The sequence below is a fragment of the Zalophus californianus genome, chromosome 1 (genome assembly GCF_009762305.2).
Source record: "Zalophus californianus isolate mZalCal1 chromosome 1, mZalCal1.pri.v2, whole genome shotgun sequence".
NCBI lineage: Eukaryota > Metazoa > Chordata > Mammalia > Carnivora > Otariidae > Zalophus > Zalophus californianus.
In genome coordinates, this window is record NC_045595.1 from 52,403,631 (window position 1) to 52,423,999 (window position 20,369).

The following is a 20,369-nucleotide window of genomic DNA, read 5'->3' on the forward strand; positions in this document are numbered from 1 at the left end:
GTGTTCCATCCCCTCTCTACATCCTTTGCTTAGCTTAGAAGCATTTCTGCTGGGCAACTTCACATAGATCTTTCTTTTCCCTGCCCCTAGGCCTTTGCTGATACCATTTGCATCACTACTAGAACACCCCTCCTTTTCCTTCCTGCCTCCAGGCCAGGACAAGTGCTGAAAATCCATTGAAAATGTTTATCTCCATGAGTGGGGCATCATTCTCCTCTTTCCTTTATAAAGAGTTTCTGCTCCTGTATTTGACTTGAAGTTTGTTCTTGGAGTACGGCAGGAGCTTAAACTCTGGGATGTCACAGTGTCTTCCTGGGCTTTCAACACTGGAAGGTTGAAACACCCCAAGGAAAATGAGTCTCAACTGCCCCCAAAACATATCCTTGCTATATAAGCCTGGGGCATCAGGGCTAGAAGACCACCTTTCCCAGGTTTTAGCTCACTTACCAACTCTGATTGGTAGTAGAATTCTTCTACCACAGCTGGATGGAGGGTAAGAGTGTGTAGTGAATGATTAGCAATATCTGTCATGAGAGGAAGGGTTGGGGGCAGGGTGTTACTAATTAACAGCATCTACCATGGGCAGGAATTGGAGTAGGATTGATTAACAGTGTCTGCCAATGGGAAGGAATGGGAGTGAAATTGATTAGCAATGTCTGCCATGGGCAGGAATTAGAGTGGGATGTGTGTGCCACATATTTGTCATTTGCATTATAATCCAGTTTCCTTATTTTACAGATTAGCAGACTGAGGCCAGGAGAGAGAATTTTGTTTTTTAAAGATTTTATTTATTTATTTGACAGAGAGAGACACAGCAAGAGGGAACACAAGCAGGGGGAGTGGGAGAGGGAGAAGCAGGCTTCCCATGGAACAGGGAGCCCGATGTGGGGCTTGATCCCAGCACCCTGGGATCATGACCTGAGCCGAAGGCACTTAATGACTGAGCCACCCAGGTGCCCCCAGGAGAGAGAATTTTAGGGAGAACACATAGGAACTATCAAGGCAATCTGGAGTTGGAACCAGGTGTCCTGACCCTGTCAGTGCAACACATTCTCTACCTGGCCTGGTAGCTAGGACTCTGAATGAGCCTTGAATACTCTCTTCCTGTGTTGTGGAGACTCTAAGCAGCTGTGGGCTTTCAACACATATTTTTGAGTGTTTACCATGTGCCAGGCAATGTGTGAAGTTCTAGGGGTGCATCAATTAAAAAGTAAATGAAAGTCCTTGCTCTCGTTGAGCCTTTGTTCTAGTTGGAGGAGACAGACAATAAACAATGAATATAATGATGTGACTAAATGTATTTACTTCTTTGTCTCTAGGCAGATGCAGAGGTTGCTGCCTTCACCAACTGTGGCTGTTTTCTTTTTCATTTTCCTCCCAAGGGAGTCCTTTCTCAAGACTGCAGTGTATGTGACCACTTGGCTCTCCCAGGGTGTGGAGCATCCTGGCGAGCCCTTTCTTTCCCTGGTTCTCTGCCTTGAACTAACTCCATGATTCTTAGAGGAGAGAAGTGGTTACGGCAGGAGATGATGAGACTTCATCTTGGCTGTTTGCTTAGCTGACAGAGGAGAATGTGCCAGTTTGGGGCTTGGTTGGGAGCTGATGTCCGGTTTGGCCTGGGAGCCCCTGGCCTTGTGCTCCCAGGGATGGGATGTGGGTTCTGCAGCCCCACCACTGATGCCAGTTCAGATTCCTCCTGCCTCGGTGGTTCTCAGCCAGGGGCAGATAGGCTTACTTAGAAACACGTGGGAGCCTGATTCTGGTTTCCGTGATGCCTGGGGCTACCTCTAGCATTTAGAGAGTGGAAGCCAGTGAAGCTAACGGCCCCGTGCAGTAAATGGGACATCTTGCATAGTGAATTGTCCTGTCCAGAATGCCAGTTGCATTTCCCTGGAGGAACACTGTTGGCCTAAAATGCAACCTCGCGAGGGTGCATGGACAGCCATGAGATAAACTCAGGACAGGGGATGTGCTGTCCTTAGTCCTTGCTCATGCTTTCTGCTGCTCCGAACCTCTTCTGTCTAGCCATTTGGTAAAATGGGGCCCAGTTGTCTCATGTGATGGATTAAGGGGTAGACATGCACAGGCTTCAGGATTCTACCACATAAGGCATGGAGGTCATTGCCATCAGCTCAGTGCCAACAACCACCCATCCACTCCCTCAGTGCTCTGTGACTGGGACACGGCTGTCCAGTCTCCGGGCAGAGACCCAGCCACAGTGACCCCGCTCCCTGTTCCACACAAAAGGGCCACCAGGGTTAGCCTACACACCCAGGCTCCCCCCACAGAACTGAACGGCTCCTCACCGCCCGCAGTGCAACCCTTCAGCCCAATGACACTTTACTGGCAGGGCCATTGGCAGGGCCCCAGACAGCCCCTGGGGCCAGCTGCCCAGGGAAGTGCTTGGCTCCAGAGCCAGAGGCTGCAGAACATGTTTCCAGTGGGGCTTCCAGGCCAAGAGCTTCCGCCCCTTCCCACCACCGTTCCCACTGGCCCTGCCTGCCTGCCCCGCACATTAGCATTTAAATATATCCAGAGTGGACTCCCCCAGAGCCCTCTCCCCACCACTGAATCCTTCAGGGAGGGAGCATTTGAATCCTTCTCCCTCCCGGCTCCCTTCCTTCATAATGGCCATACTGTATTCATCAGCTTCTGTATGTGGCATTAGCCGAAAGAAGGAGAGAGGGCGCCTAGCAACCCAGAGGGGGCTGAGAAAGAGGTGGGAAGGAAGTGATTTTCATGTAATTATTCACTTCTACAAAAGCCGCTGTCAGGTACACACTGGAAACACAGCTGTTGTATTATTCTCCTAACCTACTTTTAATCTTTTGAGAATCTTTACCAATATAAAAGGAGAAAAGAAAGAGCTTAACTCAGCCATTTTCTGCCGGGCCATATAAGTTATGTTTTAGCCTCAATCGAAGGCTTTGCTTACAAAAGTTGTGTTGTGTATGTGTGTTTGTGTGTCTGTGTGTGGCTGCCTGTATGAAAAGAAAATGTTAAAGAAACAAAGGGCTGTGGGTTGTGAGCCCCAGGAGGGCCACCAAGCCGTGTCCTGGCTACTTGGTTCCAAAAGCCAAATGCTGCATGTGTTGTTGGGTCTGGCGGTTTTCACGTATCTTCTTGGCCTGGCATTGGGATGGCAAGGAGTCTGGGAGCGATGAGATGTTGGCTCCTTCTGCCTCTCATTGTCGAGTCTATGTTCCAGGCCCTAAAAGTAAGTGAGTCTGTGGTAGTGATGTGTGTCTGCACTGTTTGGTGCTGCTCAGAAATCTGATTGTTTTACCTGGTCTGGAAGGGCTGGGATGGTAGGAAAAAGGCAGGAGCTTGTTTTCATGGTATAGCTGAGAAGTGTTAGCGCTGAAAAGAAGTCAAATTAAGGGAATCTTACCAGGTACCCCACTGTGTACCTTACACTCTCTGTATCTTTCACGGACGAAGAAGTTGAAATTCAGAGAGGTGAAGTAACTTGCCCAAGGTTGTACAGCAGGTAAGTGGACAAGCAGGGCTCCACCCTGGGTCTGCCTGATCCCAATGCTCACACCCTCTCCTTAAGCCATAGCAAGGCTTGGAGTCAGGCATCTGAGAGAAACCATCTTATTTAATCTCTTCCCCCTTGGCATGGTCTCTCAGAGGGCAGGCCAGGTTCCACAGGTTCATTTGTCCCTAAGGCTAGCTCCTCACACAGCAGCCAGTGTATACATCTCTCCAAAGCTAGATGGACAAGTGACTTCACTTCTCTGGGCATTCGTTTTTTCATCTATAGAAAGGGCGTAATAATAACACCAACCTCAACAATGAGTCTAATACTCGTCAAGTGTTTAGAACGGCCCCTGGTATGGCATAGGCATGACCAGAGAGGAGGTGGTATGGTGATGATTGGCATCACCGTCATCACACACCTCCTCTTCCTAGTGGCAGGACAGGTTAGTGCTGCATTTGTCAGAGACCTCAGTGCCACACAGAGATGGACATAGCAGGCCCACCCGCTGGCTTCAGCTTTGACGATGCACAGAAGCACTGCCCTTCTGCTCTAAGGGACGGCTCTGTGTGTAGACCTGAAAGCACATTTCGAGGGGAGCTTCTTCCTGTGGTCCATGCTGCACTAGGCACCACAGAGAAGGAGGCCTTCGGCTCCAGTCCTCTCTCAGCCTCCCCAAGCAGCAGCTGCATCTTTACTGAGCAGGGCCCTGGGCCCGGCTGCCCTGCAACCTCAGCTCCCGTAGTCCCTGCTTGCTCCTCTCTACCAGATGGAGTGTTGCCACTTCTCTGCGTTGGTGTGTGGTCTGTCTCTCCTGCTAGAATGGGAGCCCCCCGAGGGCAGGAGCTCTTGGTACGGTGCCTGGTACATGGTGGACACCCAGTGCATGTGTATTGTAGGGAAAAAAAGGGAAGAGGCTATTTTTTTTAATTCCAGATTTTTGAATACTGGTATATCCTGGGGAGGGATGAATGTTGACTAAACACCTACTGTTTGTTAGAACTCATGGCTGGGTTTCTGAGAACTTCCTCAGTGCCCTCCAAGAGGCAGGTGCTGTGTTGAATATCTGTTCCACGCACATTATCTTTTTAACCTTTTGGATATGAGAGAAAAAGAGGGAGATGCTAGCCACATATGCACAAGGACCCTCTCCTTGATTCTGCCTGAGTTGGATAAGTCTTTTCTCTCCAAGAGGTGAGAAAAAGACATGAAGCTTTCACTCCCTAACTTCTAAGAGAGAAGACGTTCCATTCTACATATATGGTCAGGGTAGGCATGTGGGGAGAGAGCAAGTGTGTGTCTGTCCCCACACACAGCTGTCTCTAACCTGGGGATAATCATGCCCACCTCAGGGCAGCTGTGGGTCACAGAACATAAGCAGGTGCTTTGTAAACTGTAAAGTCATCTCCATGTGGACTGGGGCAGCCAATACCGAGATAGGATGGTAGGAGACATTCTACCATCCCATCTCTCATGGCGAATGTGGCTTCCGAGTTTGGGTAGGGAAGAGTTTGTCCTTGTCTGTTCTTCCTTCTTTGCTCCTCCTCTTTGCTAATATCATTGAGGACCTACTCTGTGCAGCCCAGTGCTGGGCCCCGAGGGTCTAGTTGGGATCCATTGCATTCTGTACCTACTGTGCACCAGGGCTCATTGGAACCAGTTGCCCTGAAAGGGATGAGGTTGCCCAGAGCTAGAGGGCGGGACCACCTCTCTTCTAAAGGGTCTCTGCTCCCCTGTTCCCATGCAAATCTGTTCTCCAAACCTCTGAATGTGGACCGCCCATGTTCATGCTGCCAGAACGCCCCCCATTCATTGCTGTAGAACATGGGGAGTGATCCCTTTCTCGGCTACTGACCCAGCTTCCTTAGGGTTTGTTTTGTGGAGGCTATTTTCCCTTCAAGTTGTTTTGAGAAAAGGAAGCCCTTTTTCCACTGAGCTGCCCCCTTTGTAGCATCCTGGGAGATGCTGGTCAATGGGGCTCCGTTGCCTGGTCTTCCTTTCACTGAGGTGGGGTTGCCTTTGTCCTCTTTGACTAGACAGCTACAGAGCTGTTTAAATCCTAACTGAGATTCCAGGCCTACTGAGCACACCAGGAGGCCCAGCTTTTCTCTGTAAAACATGGAGCCAGAATGTTATGGGTTCAAACCTCTCTCCCTGATTAGCTCTTTGACCCTGTATGGATTCATTTCCTCTTCTATAAAAATGGAGATACAGTACTTACGTTACTGAAATGCTTATGTAAATGATGAGATCATGTCCATGAAAGCCTTGAATACGAGGTAGGTTTTCAACAAATGTTAACTCAAGTTTCCCACTTCTTAAGGCATCACCAAACTGGTGGAAGTGTTCATGAATGTTGTCAGTCTGTTTTTTTTAGCCTCTCTTTTCCCCTTTTATCAAGTTATTCCAGTAGCCACCATGATCTTGTTTGATCTCTGGGTGCTTGCGGAATTCCTAGTTGAAGAGAGAAGTAGGGAAATAGACTTGGGATAATGCCTGTAACAGAGATAATGCTGTGTGTTCACCAACCAGATCACCATTTCTTTTTCTCTTCCTGGGTAAGTAGGAAGACTACATTCCCCAGACTCCCTTACTTTTAGGTTGGGACCATGCAACTTGGTTCCAGCCAGTTGTATGTGGACAGAAGTGATACATGCAATAACCAGGTCTAGCTCTTAAAACCAGTGCTCTGTTCCTTGCATCAGAGGGTGTGTTGATGTAGAAGTATCATGATAAGGCAGGAGGTCTTGTAAGGCTAAGTCACTGGGTTGAAGAGAGCCCCTTCACAATTTGTGTCTGGCTTTTTGTTGGCAAAAAAAAAATAGGAATTTTTATTGTGCTAATCCATTGAGATTTGGGGGGTTTATTGTTTATTCCTGCATAGCCCAGCAGTAATTATCTGAACAAATATAGCAGCTCCCTAGTAAACTAACTGATTCCTTCCCTAATGAGGAGGAAGGCTGACAACTGGAGCCCTGTTGCATTTTTGCAATGACAGGCATATGTTTAAGAACATAGACACACCTCAGTTATGCAAATCTGTTAAGGAGTCTAACAATACAGACTCCATGCAAAGATATATCATGCTTCTTCATGAGACTTTTTCAAGAAATCTAACACTGAAGTTTCTTGGTTCTTGAATGCCCAGCGAGCATGTGTCTAAGCAGAGAAGTTTTATCAACCTGAGTTTTCCAAATGTAGAAAATAGAAAAGCCAGTGGAGAAAGGTTTGGATTTGGAGTCAAGGAGATGTAAAGTTACTGCTAAAATTCTGAGGACTTCCAAATCTGTGTCTCCAGCCCAGGCTGAATATTTAGCCCTTGACTTTCCACCTGTCTCCTGCACATATCACTTGGATGTCTCAAACGGGCCTTGTCCAAAACTATACTTCCCCATTTCCCTACTTTATACCTCCATCCTCCCTTTAAAAAACCAGCTAATCTTCTGTTACACCCTGTCTACCAACTTGCTCATCCATGGGTATTCTTTTCTCACCTCCAGTCAACACCAATCTTGTTTCATCTGCCTCCTGAACATTTGTTGAGAACCAAGGAGCTAAGATGGCAACGGGGGGGGGGAAAAAAACACTTAAAAAAATTTTTCCAGAATCTCTCCACCGAAAGAGAAAAACCGGGATAGTAAAACAAAAAAAAAATATCTTCAGCATAATTAGGTGACTCCATGAAGCACAAAATGTGAACAGGTGGAGCCAAACACTGATACCAATAACATCTGCATGATGTCAACTTTGTGAGATGAGATGATGATGAAGGCAAAGGGAATTGGGAAGGCTGAGAGCCAGGAAATCCAGAAATCTCTAACATGTATTCACCCCTAGAAGGAGAGGACTCTAGGAGGGTAAGCTTGGTAGAGCTATCTTAGAATGCCAGCCAAAATTAGGAGGGATATACGTGGGCCCCACGTTATAGGTGGAAGTGGGAGAGCTGTGGAAAGCTCAAAGGTCTGGGACCTAGGAACTCTAGGGACCAAGCAGCTGAGGCTCCATAGCCAGAGCGAACCCCACACTGGGGAGAAACCACTAGAAGCAAAATTCAAATTGAGCAGGATAGAGACACTAGAGGAAACAAAAAGAGAAATTTTGGATGGGAATGGGGGAAGGGAACAGAGAACAATAATTTCAGAATGTACTGTCTGCACAGTCTTAGTTTTCAAGACTTTTTATACTAACAGAAGAGGTAATCCTAGAACTATGAGGCTAGGAAATCTACCCTGGATCATCATTCCTCCACACAAGAAAACCTCCTTGTAAGAGGACAGAGAAATGTGTCTGACCTGCACATGAACAATGGAAAATGATCATGTCAAATCCCATACAAAGCTATTTTAAAAAGAATCCTGAGCATAATAGTATTCCTATAGGTAATGTATGCATTCCACAGACAGGACCAAAAACAGCTGAATACTGAAACTTAATATTTCAAAACAAGCTAAAAGAAATGAAGAACCAACAGATATGATAAAATAATAGCATAGCTGAAATTGTGAGACAAAAAGATTTGAAAATAAAGCTGACCAAAGGACAGCTTAAGAAAAGCAGAACATTTCAGGAGGAATCGCTAAATAGAAGGAATAAAGAGGTGAGTAGACACCATGGGTAATATCATAAGGTAAATAGGGAATGGAAAGGAAGAAAATAAAAAGTAAAGTCAGAGAGGAGATTATTTAAAGAATGAAAGAAAAAGTGATATAAAAGGTAGACAAAGAAGGTCCAACATACAAATGAGTCCCCCAAGAAGAAACGCAAACCAGGGGAAGAGAACAAATAGCTAAAACAATAATTCAGGGATTTTTTTTTCCCCCTGAAATTAAAGAAAAGAATTATGTCTTGAAGAAGTACACCACAAGCCTGGGAAAATCAACCCAGAGTGATCAACATTAAGACTTATTTTAATCAAAATGACTGAACATTAATAAAGAGAAAAGAAAAAACCTGTTGCTCATTCAGACAAAAAGAGGAAGTAAGTAAGAATGGTATCAGACTTTCCTACAGCAGCACTCAGTGCCAGGGGACAACTGAGCAAGGTATTTAAGATACTCAGGAAAAGAACAAGAAAACCAAGGACATTATATACAGCCATACGTGTTCAAGTATGAAAGCCATTGGTCAACTATTATGAACATGCAAGAAGCCAGGAAATATTATTTCCCATGAGCCTTGCCTAAGGAACTTACTAGAGAACAAACTACAGGCAACCAAACTGACTGGAGAGGAATTAACGTAAGGGCTGGGAGGGAGCATTAATTTCTAGTCACCTGTAGAACTCACACTAAAAAGTGGCTGTCAAAGAGATACTATAATTGTACATTCTGATCATGCAGATACAGACAAGTATTAAAAATTGCAAAAGAATGGAATGTGTATATGAAAAATAGAATAAATTCACATATTGCCCTTACATATCAACTGGAAACAAATGAGCATTTCTTCTAATTATATGTTAGAGGAAAGGGAAGGAGAAGAAACTGAGACTACTGGCTAATTTCTGTCTTCCTCATAGTTGGGAACCAACCCCCAGTGTCACAGAGGGGGAGGACTAAAGGAATTGTATAAAAGTATTGATTTAATGCTAACGATCAGAATAACAGTGACAGGCTTTTTACCATAGAGGTAGGAGAACAAGAGGGAAAAATCATTTGAAAGTACATCCCCCTCTCACATGAACCTCCAGACCCAAGACGTCTTCTCTCATCCTTTCTCCAGTCTTTAAAGGTGTGCTTCCATCCAGGCAGCCTTCTTTGATTGCCCTAGCACATGTTAATTGTCCCCTTCATCAACCACTCCTAGGTACTGGCTCCCTTGTCCTCTGAATGTTTCACCTTATCTCACCAAGAAACATGGATGCAGTGCTATATATAATTGTGTAGTGCTTCTTTCAGATTCTGACACAGGGTTCTGCATGCAGAAGGCACTCAATAAATGCTAGTTCATCAGTAACTGAGGATTGATTGAGGGATTTGGGCTCACAGCCCCTGGGTTTTTCTAAGAACTTAATGTTGCTACTAGTCAGAATTTGAGTCTGAAGTGACAGCAATCCAATTCAAGTTGACTTAAGAAAAAGAGGAATTTATAGGCCTCTGAAATCAAAATGTTTTAGGGTAGGTTTCATTTCAGGTATGGCTGGATCCAGGTACTTAAGTCATTACACCAATATCAGTCTTTCTTTGCCCTAGACTCTGCTTTCCTCTGCATTGGTTTTATTCTCAGACAGACTCTTCCCTCATGGTCAGTGATGATCCCCAGCAATTACAAGCTTAGCATCTCCTGGAGAAAAAGATGTGTCCCATTTGCAGTAGCTCCAGTAAAAGTCCCAGGATTAAGTTTCATTGGCTTGGCTTCCATCATACGCTCATCCCTGAACCAATCACTATGACCAAGAGAAATGCTTTGGTTGGCCAGGCCTGGGTCATGTGACCATGCCTGAAGCTACCTCCCAGTGGAGAAGAGGTGCTTTCTCAAAGGAAAATTAGGTCACTCTTACCTGAAAAGGGGAGATGGATGCTGGGTGGGCAAAAACAGCAGATGTCCCTTTTAGTGTTGATGTGCTCAATGAGCAGACTGCAAGGAAAATTCCCACAAGTGAAAATCATCCTTCGGGGGTCCCATTTTTGGGATGTGTGGATAGAAAGCTCTCTGGTGTTTTCAAACTCACAGAGGGCTTGTTTACCATGTTTTGGGTGGAGAGGAACCAACTCCAACCAATTGATGGAGAAGCCAGATTTCCCGCAAGTCTGGTGATTTTTCTCACTCTGGCCTGCACACTCAGAGGACAATGTGGGGTCTGAGAGGAGGGACATTTAATTTGCAGCGGCATTTCCAGCGAGAGTGAGGGACTTGAGGAGCAGTGCTTGATTGAGTGCTAAGCGTCCCGGTGGGTGGCTCCTGTGACCTGGTCTTCTGTTTCCTGGGGCAGCAGCTGTATTGTGTTTTAGCCCTCCTTACGATTTACTACTGGTCTTAGATTAGAGATTCAGAGAAAGCACCAGTGCCCTTGGACACTAGAACGCTCCCTCCTCCAGGCAAAATACCTGTTTTCTTCCTCTTGGGGATTTGAATACCTGGTATAAGTCATTACCCTGGATTGGGATAAAGAGAATCCACTGAGGGGCACCTGGGTGGCTCAGTCGTTAAGCGTCTGCCTTTGGTTCAGGTCGTGATCCTGGGGTCCTGGGATCGAGCCTCGCATCGGGCTCCCTGCTCGGCGGGAAGCCTGCTTCTCCCTCTCCCACTCCCCCTGCTTGTGTTCCCTTGCTTGCTATCTTTCTCTCTGTCAAATAAATAAATAAAATCTTAAAAAAAAAAAAGAATCCACTGAGGTAGCAAATGGGGAAACCGAGGCAGAGTGGGAGGACTTGAAAATGCATACGTTTCTCTCCTACATTAACACTTTTATCTGTACTGGACCCTTCCTAACAACATTTAAGCATCCTTGAGTTTCTACCATTTAAAAAAAATTTCTCCCTAAATTACCCTTCCAACTATCTCCTAACTCCCCTCTGTGGCAAAACTTCTTGAAAAAGCTTTTTTTTTATATTCATCTTTCCATTTCCTCCTCCCCATGTCTCAAGCCACTCTGATCTGCTGGCATCCCTGTTCTACACACACACACACACACACACACACACACTCTCTCTCTCTCTCTCTCTCTCTCTCTCTCTCTCTCTTCATGAAAGAGCTCTCCTTAAGTTCCTCATTCAGTTCCAAGACGCTCCACTGAGGGAGGAAAAAAATGTATCATTTCTTAGGTTGAGAAGCAGCATTATGATCTTCAATTTTAATAAGTATTTGTTGAATGATTTAACAAACTCAAGCAAATCCAGGGTAGAGTGACCTGTACTGTTAAAATCAAATCCCTGAGAGAGGAAATAGAGTTATTTTGCTTGGAGAAGGAAGAGTTCTAGGATCCAAGGGGCACTGATGCTTTCTCCAAATCTCTAAAGTGCTACTACACAGAGGAGGAAGGTGTGGTTTGGATGGCCCCAGAACTAGGAACGCCTTCAGGAAGGGGGATTTCTTCTTATTTTCAGAAATCTTCTAATGGTCAGAACTCTCTAAAGAAGAAAAGGCTGCATCAGGATATAGTTGAGTCTCATGTCACTAGCATTCATCAAACAGAAACTATTCTGTCAGGAGTAGTCAGAAGAGAGTCTTGTATTGGGTGGGAGATGACCTTGGAGGACTTCTGAAATTCTGGGATTGGTTAGGCATGGATCTCTAGAGGCCAGTCTCCATGGACTTGCCTTTGCCACTCCCAGCTGTGTGGTCTTGAATAAGTTACTCAACTTCTCCGTTCCTGTTGCCTCAGCTGTAAAAGGGGGCTAATAATAGCACTTACTACATAGGGTGACTGTGAATATTCAAATGCCATAATGCACAAAGGGCTCAGCACCAATGCCTGGCATATAACAAGTGCTCAATAAATGTTAGCTGGTATTTGTATTTAGTGCAAAGTCTTGTTCCCTAGATGGCACCTGATTCTCAAGCATCAGTGTCATCAGCTGCATTTAGCTTTTAGCTATGGATTTTTCTTGGAGCTGAGAGCAGGGAGAGCCTGGGGAAAAGTGCTAAAGAAGCCATCATAATTCCTGGTGTGTGTGTCATGCTGTCAACAGCAGTTTTTGTCAGAGAGGAACCTAAGAAAGTAGTTTCCATTACATACCACAGAGGAAGCCTAAAATGCATCTGTTTTGAAAGGTGGAAAATACAGGTGGGCCTCCCCCTTCTCCTATCCCTTCCCTGCCACCTCTGATGCTCAGATCAGCTATGCAGATATTTTCCCAGGGGCAGAATCCTATGACAGTTTACTCATGGTATTCTTAATCACAAAGATAAGCAGTCACTTATTTTGGCTTAAATATGACTTAGCTTATGAGCTGGGTCCCAGGAGCTTCCATTCCATATTACCTGAATCCTCTTAATAGTCCTGAGACGGAAGTTCATTTCCCAGTTTGCAGATGAGGAGACTAAGCCTCAGAGAGGTTAAGTAGCTTTTCCAAGGTCACGTAGCTGGAGCAGGGACCTAAATATCCAAATTCTTGCTGTTCAGTGAACTGTTATCCATAACCTCTGGAAAATTCTGGAATTAAGGACATTTATATTTAATGAAGCAGTCCCCAATAATAGAACTCCTAAAACACTTTCCTGAGAAGATTAGGAAGTTTGATTATTGCTTTTAGACTTTTTGGAAGGTAAGGTGTGGGTGGGGGATTTCTGAGAATGGGGCCACCCTTCATCTGACTTCTCTTCATGCTGACTTCTTTGTGCCGTCCCGCAGGTCTGGGTAGATGCTGGGACGCAGATCTTTTTCTCCTATGCCATCTGCCTGGGTTGTCTGACTGCTCTGGGAAGTTACAACAATTATAACAACAACTGCTACAGGTGAGCATTTCACAGCCCTACCAGCTCTCTACCAAACGCCTCCATGCTACCAGGCCAGTTCACGTTTGTCTTCCTGTCACATAGAGCCAGGACGAGACAGATGGCTTGTTTCTTAGCCTCTCCCTGCCCAAGGGTCAAAGAGTGAGCCACCCGAGGAGCTAGGAAAAGAATGAATGTGATCAGAGTGTGTTGCAGGCTGAAAGTGAATCCACTCCAGGAATCTTATTCAGGCCTCCATCCCAGGGCAGATAAGTGACTTGCCCATGGTCACATAGCTATTAATGTCAAAACTGGGACTTGAACCCTGTCTTCTGACAGTGAGGGCTTTGTCCTTCTGCCTTCTGTTCAGACACCTTCTTCCTTCCCCTTCTCACTTGATTGTAGGGTCCTCTCCTGTCCTATCTGGAGTGGCCAGTGCCCCATCTTGCCCCTCAGCCTTCTTCCCTGGCCTTCTGCATGTGGCCACACCCAGCACTGGGAAGGGAAGTGCCCAGGTTGGGGGGTGAGCCCGAGGTTGTTTCACCCTGGCTGCCTGGCTTCTTATGCCTGTAGCCTGATTTCTACTGTGAGGCTGAGACCTACTGTGAGGGCCAAGAACCCACCCAAGGTCACCTAGCATAGCAGTGCATGGTAGAAGTGAAATTGGCACCCTGGACTCTAGCTCTAGGCCAGTGGTCTGTTTGCTGAGGTCTCTGCACCCCTGAATCCAGTGCCTGGTCATAGTAGTGGGTTCTTCAGGGGACTTGTACCTGATAGCCACACAACTTGGTTGTTGTGTGGCTCAAGTGATATCATGCACTTGAAAGAACTTTTAGCAGTGATAAAGTTCCTCCCACATTATCCCCAGCTACACACAGTAGAGCCTGGACTCTGGCTGAGGTCTCCCAGTTTCCATCCCAGGACTCTGGCATATCTCTCCGAAAGCTAGCTTCATGATCACTTTATTAACCCATTTGCTAAAACCATGTGCATTGTGTGTCTGCTGAGGTGAGACACCAGAATCTGTACATTAGGAGATACACAAAGGAATGGCACAGCCTCAGTCTATAGATTTCGTAAGTTGGGGAAACTGAGGCACCAAGGACGTGACAGTGGACAGGTCCAACATGCTGTAAGGAAAAGCCATTGTGGAATCCAGTGTGCCTTTGGACAGCAAGTTCTGTTGTTCCTGGGGGCCCTTGGGCAGAAAGGTATTGGGTAGGGCTGGACAGAAGGATGCTAGAGAGGTGATTGGCCATGCCAGGTTGTCCATAAGATCCTTTCTACCTTCCGGCCATTCACAGGGAAGCGGGTCTGGGAGATGAGAGGCAAAGCACTCTGTCAGCCATGATACAAAATAGTCACCATGGACAGGGAGAAAAAGGCACTGGGACAGGGAAAACAGCACAGCAGGCCTCTGGTTTGGGTTGAGCCTGACCCCCTTGGGATGTTAGAGAAGGATGCTGTCTGCATACGGCTGTCACCCCATCAGGAGCCAGCACTCAGCATGAGCCCTCCATGCAGGGCACTGCAGAAGTCACTTGGTCACTGCGTGGCTGTCAGTTCTGTGAGGACACAGGCTGGGTCTTGGTCCCCACCATCCCTCAAGCCTAGTACAGTGTCGACTGCTATGTCAGGAAGCAAGGAAGGAGCCATCTGTTATACAGATGAGGAACCTGAAGCCCAAGAGTAGGTCACTTACTCATGTTCACATGACCAGTGGTGGAACATAGCTTTGAACCCAGGCCTTTCTGGTTCCTGCACCCCTGTTCCTCACTAACAGGGATGGCCAGTTCTTTCCCAACAACTGCAGCTGACAAGAATTTGGCCAAGACTGCCCTGTCTTCAGGTGGTATTGTGGGGCAGTGGCAACTGTCTTCCCCACCAAGCATATGGGTAAAATATGCTGGTTGCCACAGATCCCTTCTGCTGTCCCGCCCAATAGGCAGGCTATTCTTCCTCCCAGGGGCAGAAGAAAGCAGATCCCCTAGGTGATACTGCAAAATCCAAGGGCCCATTTTATTTCCATTTCCAGTTTGTTCTGCGAGTAGGTCTTCCCAACTCAGAGAGAGTAAATTAGTACCCTCTCTTCTGACAGCATAATAGCTTCTGGAGGTCTTCAAAGCCCAGCTCAGCTCCTGCCAACTTTAAAGCACTTGTTACATAAGCTTTTCACCTAGAAGGTGCCCTACAGGAAAGAAGTAGAGGGATGGGGGAATACAGCAAACCAGGCGGGGGCAAATCCTCACTTCAGAACACAGGCTTGCTAAGGCACTTCTGCTTGAAGGTGTGGGTGCTCTGAGGGCCAGGGTGTGGGACGAAGGGCTGGAAGGGACCTCAGGTCTCAGTGCTCTTCTGTCCTTCTGTGGTGTGAGGAAATCACTCAGGAGGCCTCTGGGGACAGATGGGGATTTTGCAATAAGGGATATTTGTTTTTCAAAAACCACATGGGTGCCCACAGATAATTGTCCACAAGTCAGGACCTGAAAGTCTTAATTCATAGGGGGCATTGTTTTTGTGCAGCTCCTGGAAAATGCATGGGTTTTAATGTCTGAGATAAATGGATGCATATTCGAACCTCACCAATAGAAGCCCCTGAAACCTTGAGTATGTGACTCTCCTCCCTGAGCCTCAAGATTCAGTGACACAGTATTCAAGAAACCCTAGCACAGGACTAGGCACGTTGCAGATTCAAATTATACAGGAGAATTCCAGAATGTGGAAGATAGAGAGAAAGCACTTTCCTCACCAGGACCATCTTGTTTCCCACTGTTTGATGAGGCAGGGTCAGGAAATAGGCATGAGGAAGAGCTTTACCCCCAACCTTGGGGATAAATCTCCCCTTACCTGGGCTGAGCTGCATTTCCCTTTAAGAGGAGAGAAATCAGGCTTGCAGATAAAGTCTTCAGGTCTGCCAGCCCAGCCCTCATGTACAGTGCCAGAGGAGTTCTTTAAAGAGACCTGTAATCAGTCCCTCGCTGCCACAGTAATGCTGGATAACAAACAGCCCCAAGAACTCAGTGGTTTAAATTGACACGCATTTGCTTTTATTGCTCACAAGTCTCCTGGCCAGCTAGGGAAGCTCTCTAGCAGGCTGTGAATTGGTTGGGCTTGGCTGCAGGGCACAGGCAAGCTCAAGTCTGCTCCGTGTGTGTACATTGTGGGGTACAGACTACAACGACAGCAGCTCCCCTGGGGAAGTTCCTTTCCTGGCAAATCACAGAAGGCATAAGGGACAAGTTCAGTCGCATAAGCATATCTCAAGCCTCTGTTTGTGTCACATCTGCTAGTATCCTGTGGCCAAAGAAAGTTGTGTGGCTAAGCCCAAAGCCAGTGGGGCAGGGAAATACACTCATCCCCATGGAAGAAGGTAGAGGGATGACTACTTGTGGGAAAATTAATAATCTGTCATTAGGCCCAAGAAACCCTGTAATCAAGCATTTTGTCTTATGGTGAGCTCAGGTCCAGAGAAAAGAATTGCAGGGGGAAGTGGGGCCCATGTCTCCTGACCCCCAGGGTCATGCCTTCTCTAATATGTCCTTGATTCTCAGAGTCATTGCAGGGCAACTGGGTGTCACAGTCACCAACGTTAGTGTAACCTTTGGTTACATTACAAAAAGTATGCTGTCAGGAGAAGAGGAGGTGAGTCCTGCTGTATTCTTGAGTCCAGCGCTTAGTCCTGGATGTGGCATTTGAAGAGGGGCCGGACAAGCTGGAGTGTATTACAGATCACGAGCAGGGTGAGGACCTGCTAAAGGAACTGGGACAGTTAACTGAAGGAGCACAAAAAAAAAAAAAAAAAAAACCTCAAAGGGAATATAAGGCCACTCTCTTCAGATCTCCCAAACCTGAAGGAGCTCCGGGCTGGTAGGAAGGGCAGAACTAAAACTCACCAGAGAAGGCAGGTTTGGGCCAAACACACATGAGGAAGTTCTTACTGCTGTAAACAGCATAGACCGGCGGGCCAGCCAGGGGAAAGCGCCATGGAACAAGGTGACGAGGCTTGCTAGGGTGTGACCAGAGGCAGCCCGCCACCACCACAGGAACGCTCCAGAGTCAGACAAGAGGCTGGACAGGCCACTCAGGAGCGCCTCCCTTTAAAGTGGAGCATCACGTGTGCCTTCAGCCTAACTGGCAAGTGCGTGCTGAGAAGCCTCAAAGAGGCCTATTCCCCACTGTGGCCTTGTGAGGATGCCGGGCCTGAGGGAGGGGAGGCCGGGGCTTGAGGGTTCTGCCTTTGTCTTGGCAAAGGCCCATCGTTTACACTCTGATTTCTTCTGGGTTGCAGCTTTATGCTGGTGCTCCTTTGTGGGTAAGCCCCTCCCAAGGGCAAGAGACAGTCCCTGCTCCGATAAACCCTCTGTGCGGCGGCCAACCTGGAAGGGGCCGCTCCCTCACAGGGACTGAGCAGCGAGGGCTATGCGGTGCTGCTCCAGTAAATAGCCTGGCATGATGGGGTGTCTCCTCCTGAAGCTGGTGAGAGCTTCTAGTGTGAAGTCCACGGATGCTCCCTTGACTGAGAAGCAGCCATTTCTCAGAGGCCTCTCCTGCCCTCCTTGCTTTGAGCTCCCAGGAAATCACTCCTTTCTCGCTTTCCCTGCTTTTCTCTCCTGCCAGGGATTTGGAGGAGCGTTGCTTTGTCTCCAGGTATCTTCTCACTAGTTGTGCATTTTCTCACTTGCCAGCCTTCCTTCCTATCCCTCTTCCATGCTTCTGGTCTGTGACCCACCTTATCTTCTAGAAATGCTGGAGAAGCTGTGTGACCATGGGTCAGCCACCTAACCTCTCTGAACTACAATGGCTTCATCAGGCCAATGGGGCGATCTGTGCCCACCATGCCCTGCCTGCCCCACAGGATGGCTGTGGTGCTCAGGAAGAATGTTCAAGCACTATACCTGTTCACCCACTCTGACCTCAGCCCCTCTCGCTGCTTCCCCACAGGGACTGCATCATGCTTTGTTGCCTCAACAGTGGCACCAGCTTTGTGGCTGGCTTTGCCATCTTCTCAGTCCTGGGTTTCATGGCATACGAGCAGGGGGTGCCCATTGCCGAGGTGGCAGAGTCAGGTAAGTCTGCCAAAGGTGAGGGAGGCCTTGGGTGATTGATGGTCATGGTGCAAATGCGATCCACCTCAGCTCATTCTTCTCCTGGGTTCAGGTCTTAGAAGGTGGCCCCACCATCCATCCTCAAACTAGGAGTGTGGGAGAGAAACTGTGACACCTCCTCACTCCCATATCTAAGACATCCCCAAGTTGTATAGCTTCTGCCTCCTGGGCGTCGCTCCACTTCGTGTACTTTGCCCCAGCAACACTATCTCCCCACCAGCCCAGACCACCGTCACTGCTCACCTATGTGACTGCAGGAACCTTTCACTGGCTTCCCAGCCTCCACTCCTGCCCCTTTGGTTCCATGTGCAGACTGGCTTCTTTCAAAATGCAAATCTGACCATGTCCTGCTCTGATGAAAAGCTTTTCTTAGCTTCTCATAGTGCTGGATTCTTAGCAGGGCCCGAAGGCCCTGTGTTGCCCAGCCTTTGTAGCTTCTCCACCCACATCATTCCCCCACCCTCATGCTGCCCCTCCGCGGTGGTCTGCTTTTGCAACATCACTTGCTCCCTCCCACCACAGGGTCTTTGCACATACTGTTCCCTCTGCTTGGAGAATCTCTCTCCCTTTCCCTCTTCTAAGTTGCAGAATCACAATGAATGTGACATTCTTAAGTATAGATTGGCGAGTGTCTATTTCAACCACACTACAAGCAGAGTTATTATTGCTGAGGTGATTGCACAAAAGGGTGAATTACTCTTGCCTTGATTTACATGGTGTTTGAATTCTAGAAAAATTCAGTGTGTATTTTTTTAAAAGTGTGGAAATAGTTTGTGTTTTTATGACAAACAGATTCTAACCTCAGTTAGGTCTAAAGTTTTTCACCCACAAGAATGTTTAGTAGAGCCATTTGTTGAGAGTGGCACAGGGAGCTTAGCCATTCTGACCTCCATCTACTCAGTGCTAGTCATGCCCCCATTTATTGCGACTACCCCCAGGCACCCCGGGAACCACACTGCCTCTGTTGAAAATGCTAGTCCACAGTGTCCTGTTTTGTGTGGCATGCACAGATGGGGAAGCATCCCTCTAACCCACCAAGCTGGCAGAGTGGGATATATGGACATCAGAGCAGGAACATGATTACAAAGCTCTGCTCTGTGACCACTCAGGGTCCCCCTTCCTCTGGATAATGTATGTCAGAGAGAGAGACAGTCCCTGCTGAACTCAGGAGTCCAGAGCTAGACTAGAGAATATTAATATGACCAAAGGTCTCACTCAGCAAGTGCTGACTCTGGGCAGGAACTGTCTCATGTGATCCTCAGCTCAGCCCTCCAACATGGCACTTTTGCTACCCCTGTTTTATAGAAAAGGAAGCTGAGGCTCAGAGAGGTGAAATGACTTACGTAAAGTTACACAGGCTGGAAGGGACACGGCTGGGATTTAATAATACACCGTCTGGCTCCAGAGTCCATGCTTTGACCATGCTATCCTACTGCCCACTGTGAGCACCTGACACTTCGCCAAACATCCATGTTCCTTCCTGGCATGAAACCACAGGGCAGCCCTGTGAAGAGAGAGCATTACCTTCTCTACAGGAGCATTGCCCTCTCCAAGAATCCATTTCCTCCTCTATAAAATGAATGTCCTAATTCCTGCCTTAGGTACTAAGTAGGATAAGATATATGCAGCGCTATTTTTTCTCTTTTTATCATTATTTCAATTTTATAGATGAAATTCAGAGAGGAGTCGTAGATGGAAAGGAAAAGAGCCAACTAAAAATAAATTTTGTTATTTTTTTTTCTAATTTCAAATTGAAAGCATGTTCATGATAGAAAACTGTGGAAATCTTAACAAAGGAAAATCTCTGCACTCCAAATCCGACAACACTTTGGGGTTCTCCTGTCAGGATTTTCCATGTATATATATCCATATTTGTGGTGATGGAAACCAGATCAAATTATCCTTGATATAGGCTGCATTTTTCCATTTATAATAAAGTATGAGGAGCTTTCTGCCTCAGTAAACAGAGGTCTCAATCATGAGTTTTAATGGCTGGTATTCCGCTGGATGGATGGACCATAATTGATTTACTCTGCTCGCTTGTCAGGCTCTGAGGTCGTTGTTTTTAACACTCTACCTCAAAAACTGCTCACAGCACCTCTGCAAAGTGGGCTTTATCAGGGCCTCCACTTGTGGCTGTGCAGAATATGCACTGCACTCCTGCAGAGGGCACCATTCACATAAACAGCAGCCCTAGGCTTTCCTGTGCCCATTGTAGATGAGGACCCCGTAACTCAGAGCCTGAAGTGGTTCGCCCAAGGTCACACAGCTCATAGGTGGTACAGCCTGGCTCTAGCCTTTTCTGGCTCATCTTCCTGTGTTGCTACTGGTACCCAGCAGGTAAATCTGCTCTGTACCCCTGTTGGTCAATGTGGGTCGGGCTAAAAATCTCCTTAGGAGCCTCTGCC

The 20,369-nt window shown here is 47.1% G+C and overlaps 1 protein-coding gene across 4 annotated transcripts in view; it reads left to right on the forward strand.

Annotated features, from left to right (window-relative positions):
* SLC6A11 (solute carrier family 6 member 11) overlaps positions 1 to 20,369 on the forward strand; it is a 135,174-nt gene that overhangs the window by 82,986 nt on the left and 31,819 nt on the right. For 2 of the 4 annotated variants that reach the window (XR_003518396.2, XM_027586058.2), the window contains exons 7-9: positions 1,320 to 1,406; positions 12,774 to 12,877; positions 17,798 to 17,922. Coding sequence is in view for 2 of the 4 variants with exons in the window: in XM_027586058.2 (XP_027441859.1) it covers positions 1,320 to 1,406; positions 12,774 to 12,877; positions 17,798 to 17,922 (316 nt within the window). In the remaining 2 variants the exon portion in view is untranslated. The remainder of the gene's footprint in view (positions 1 to 1,319; positions 1,407 to 12,773; positions 12,878 to 17,797; positions 17,923 to 20,369) is intronic. The other 2 variants (XR_003518397.2, XM_027586059.2) reach the window with 1 other exon arrangement.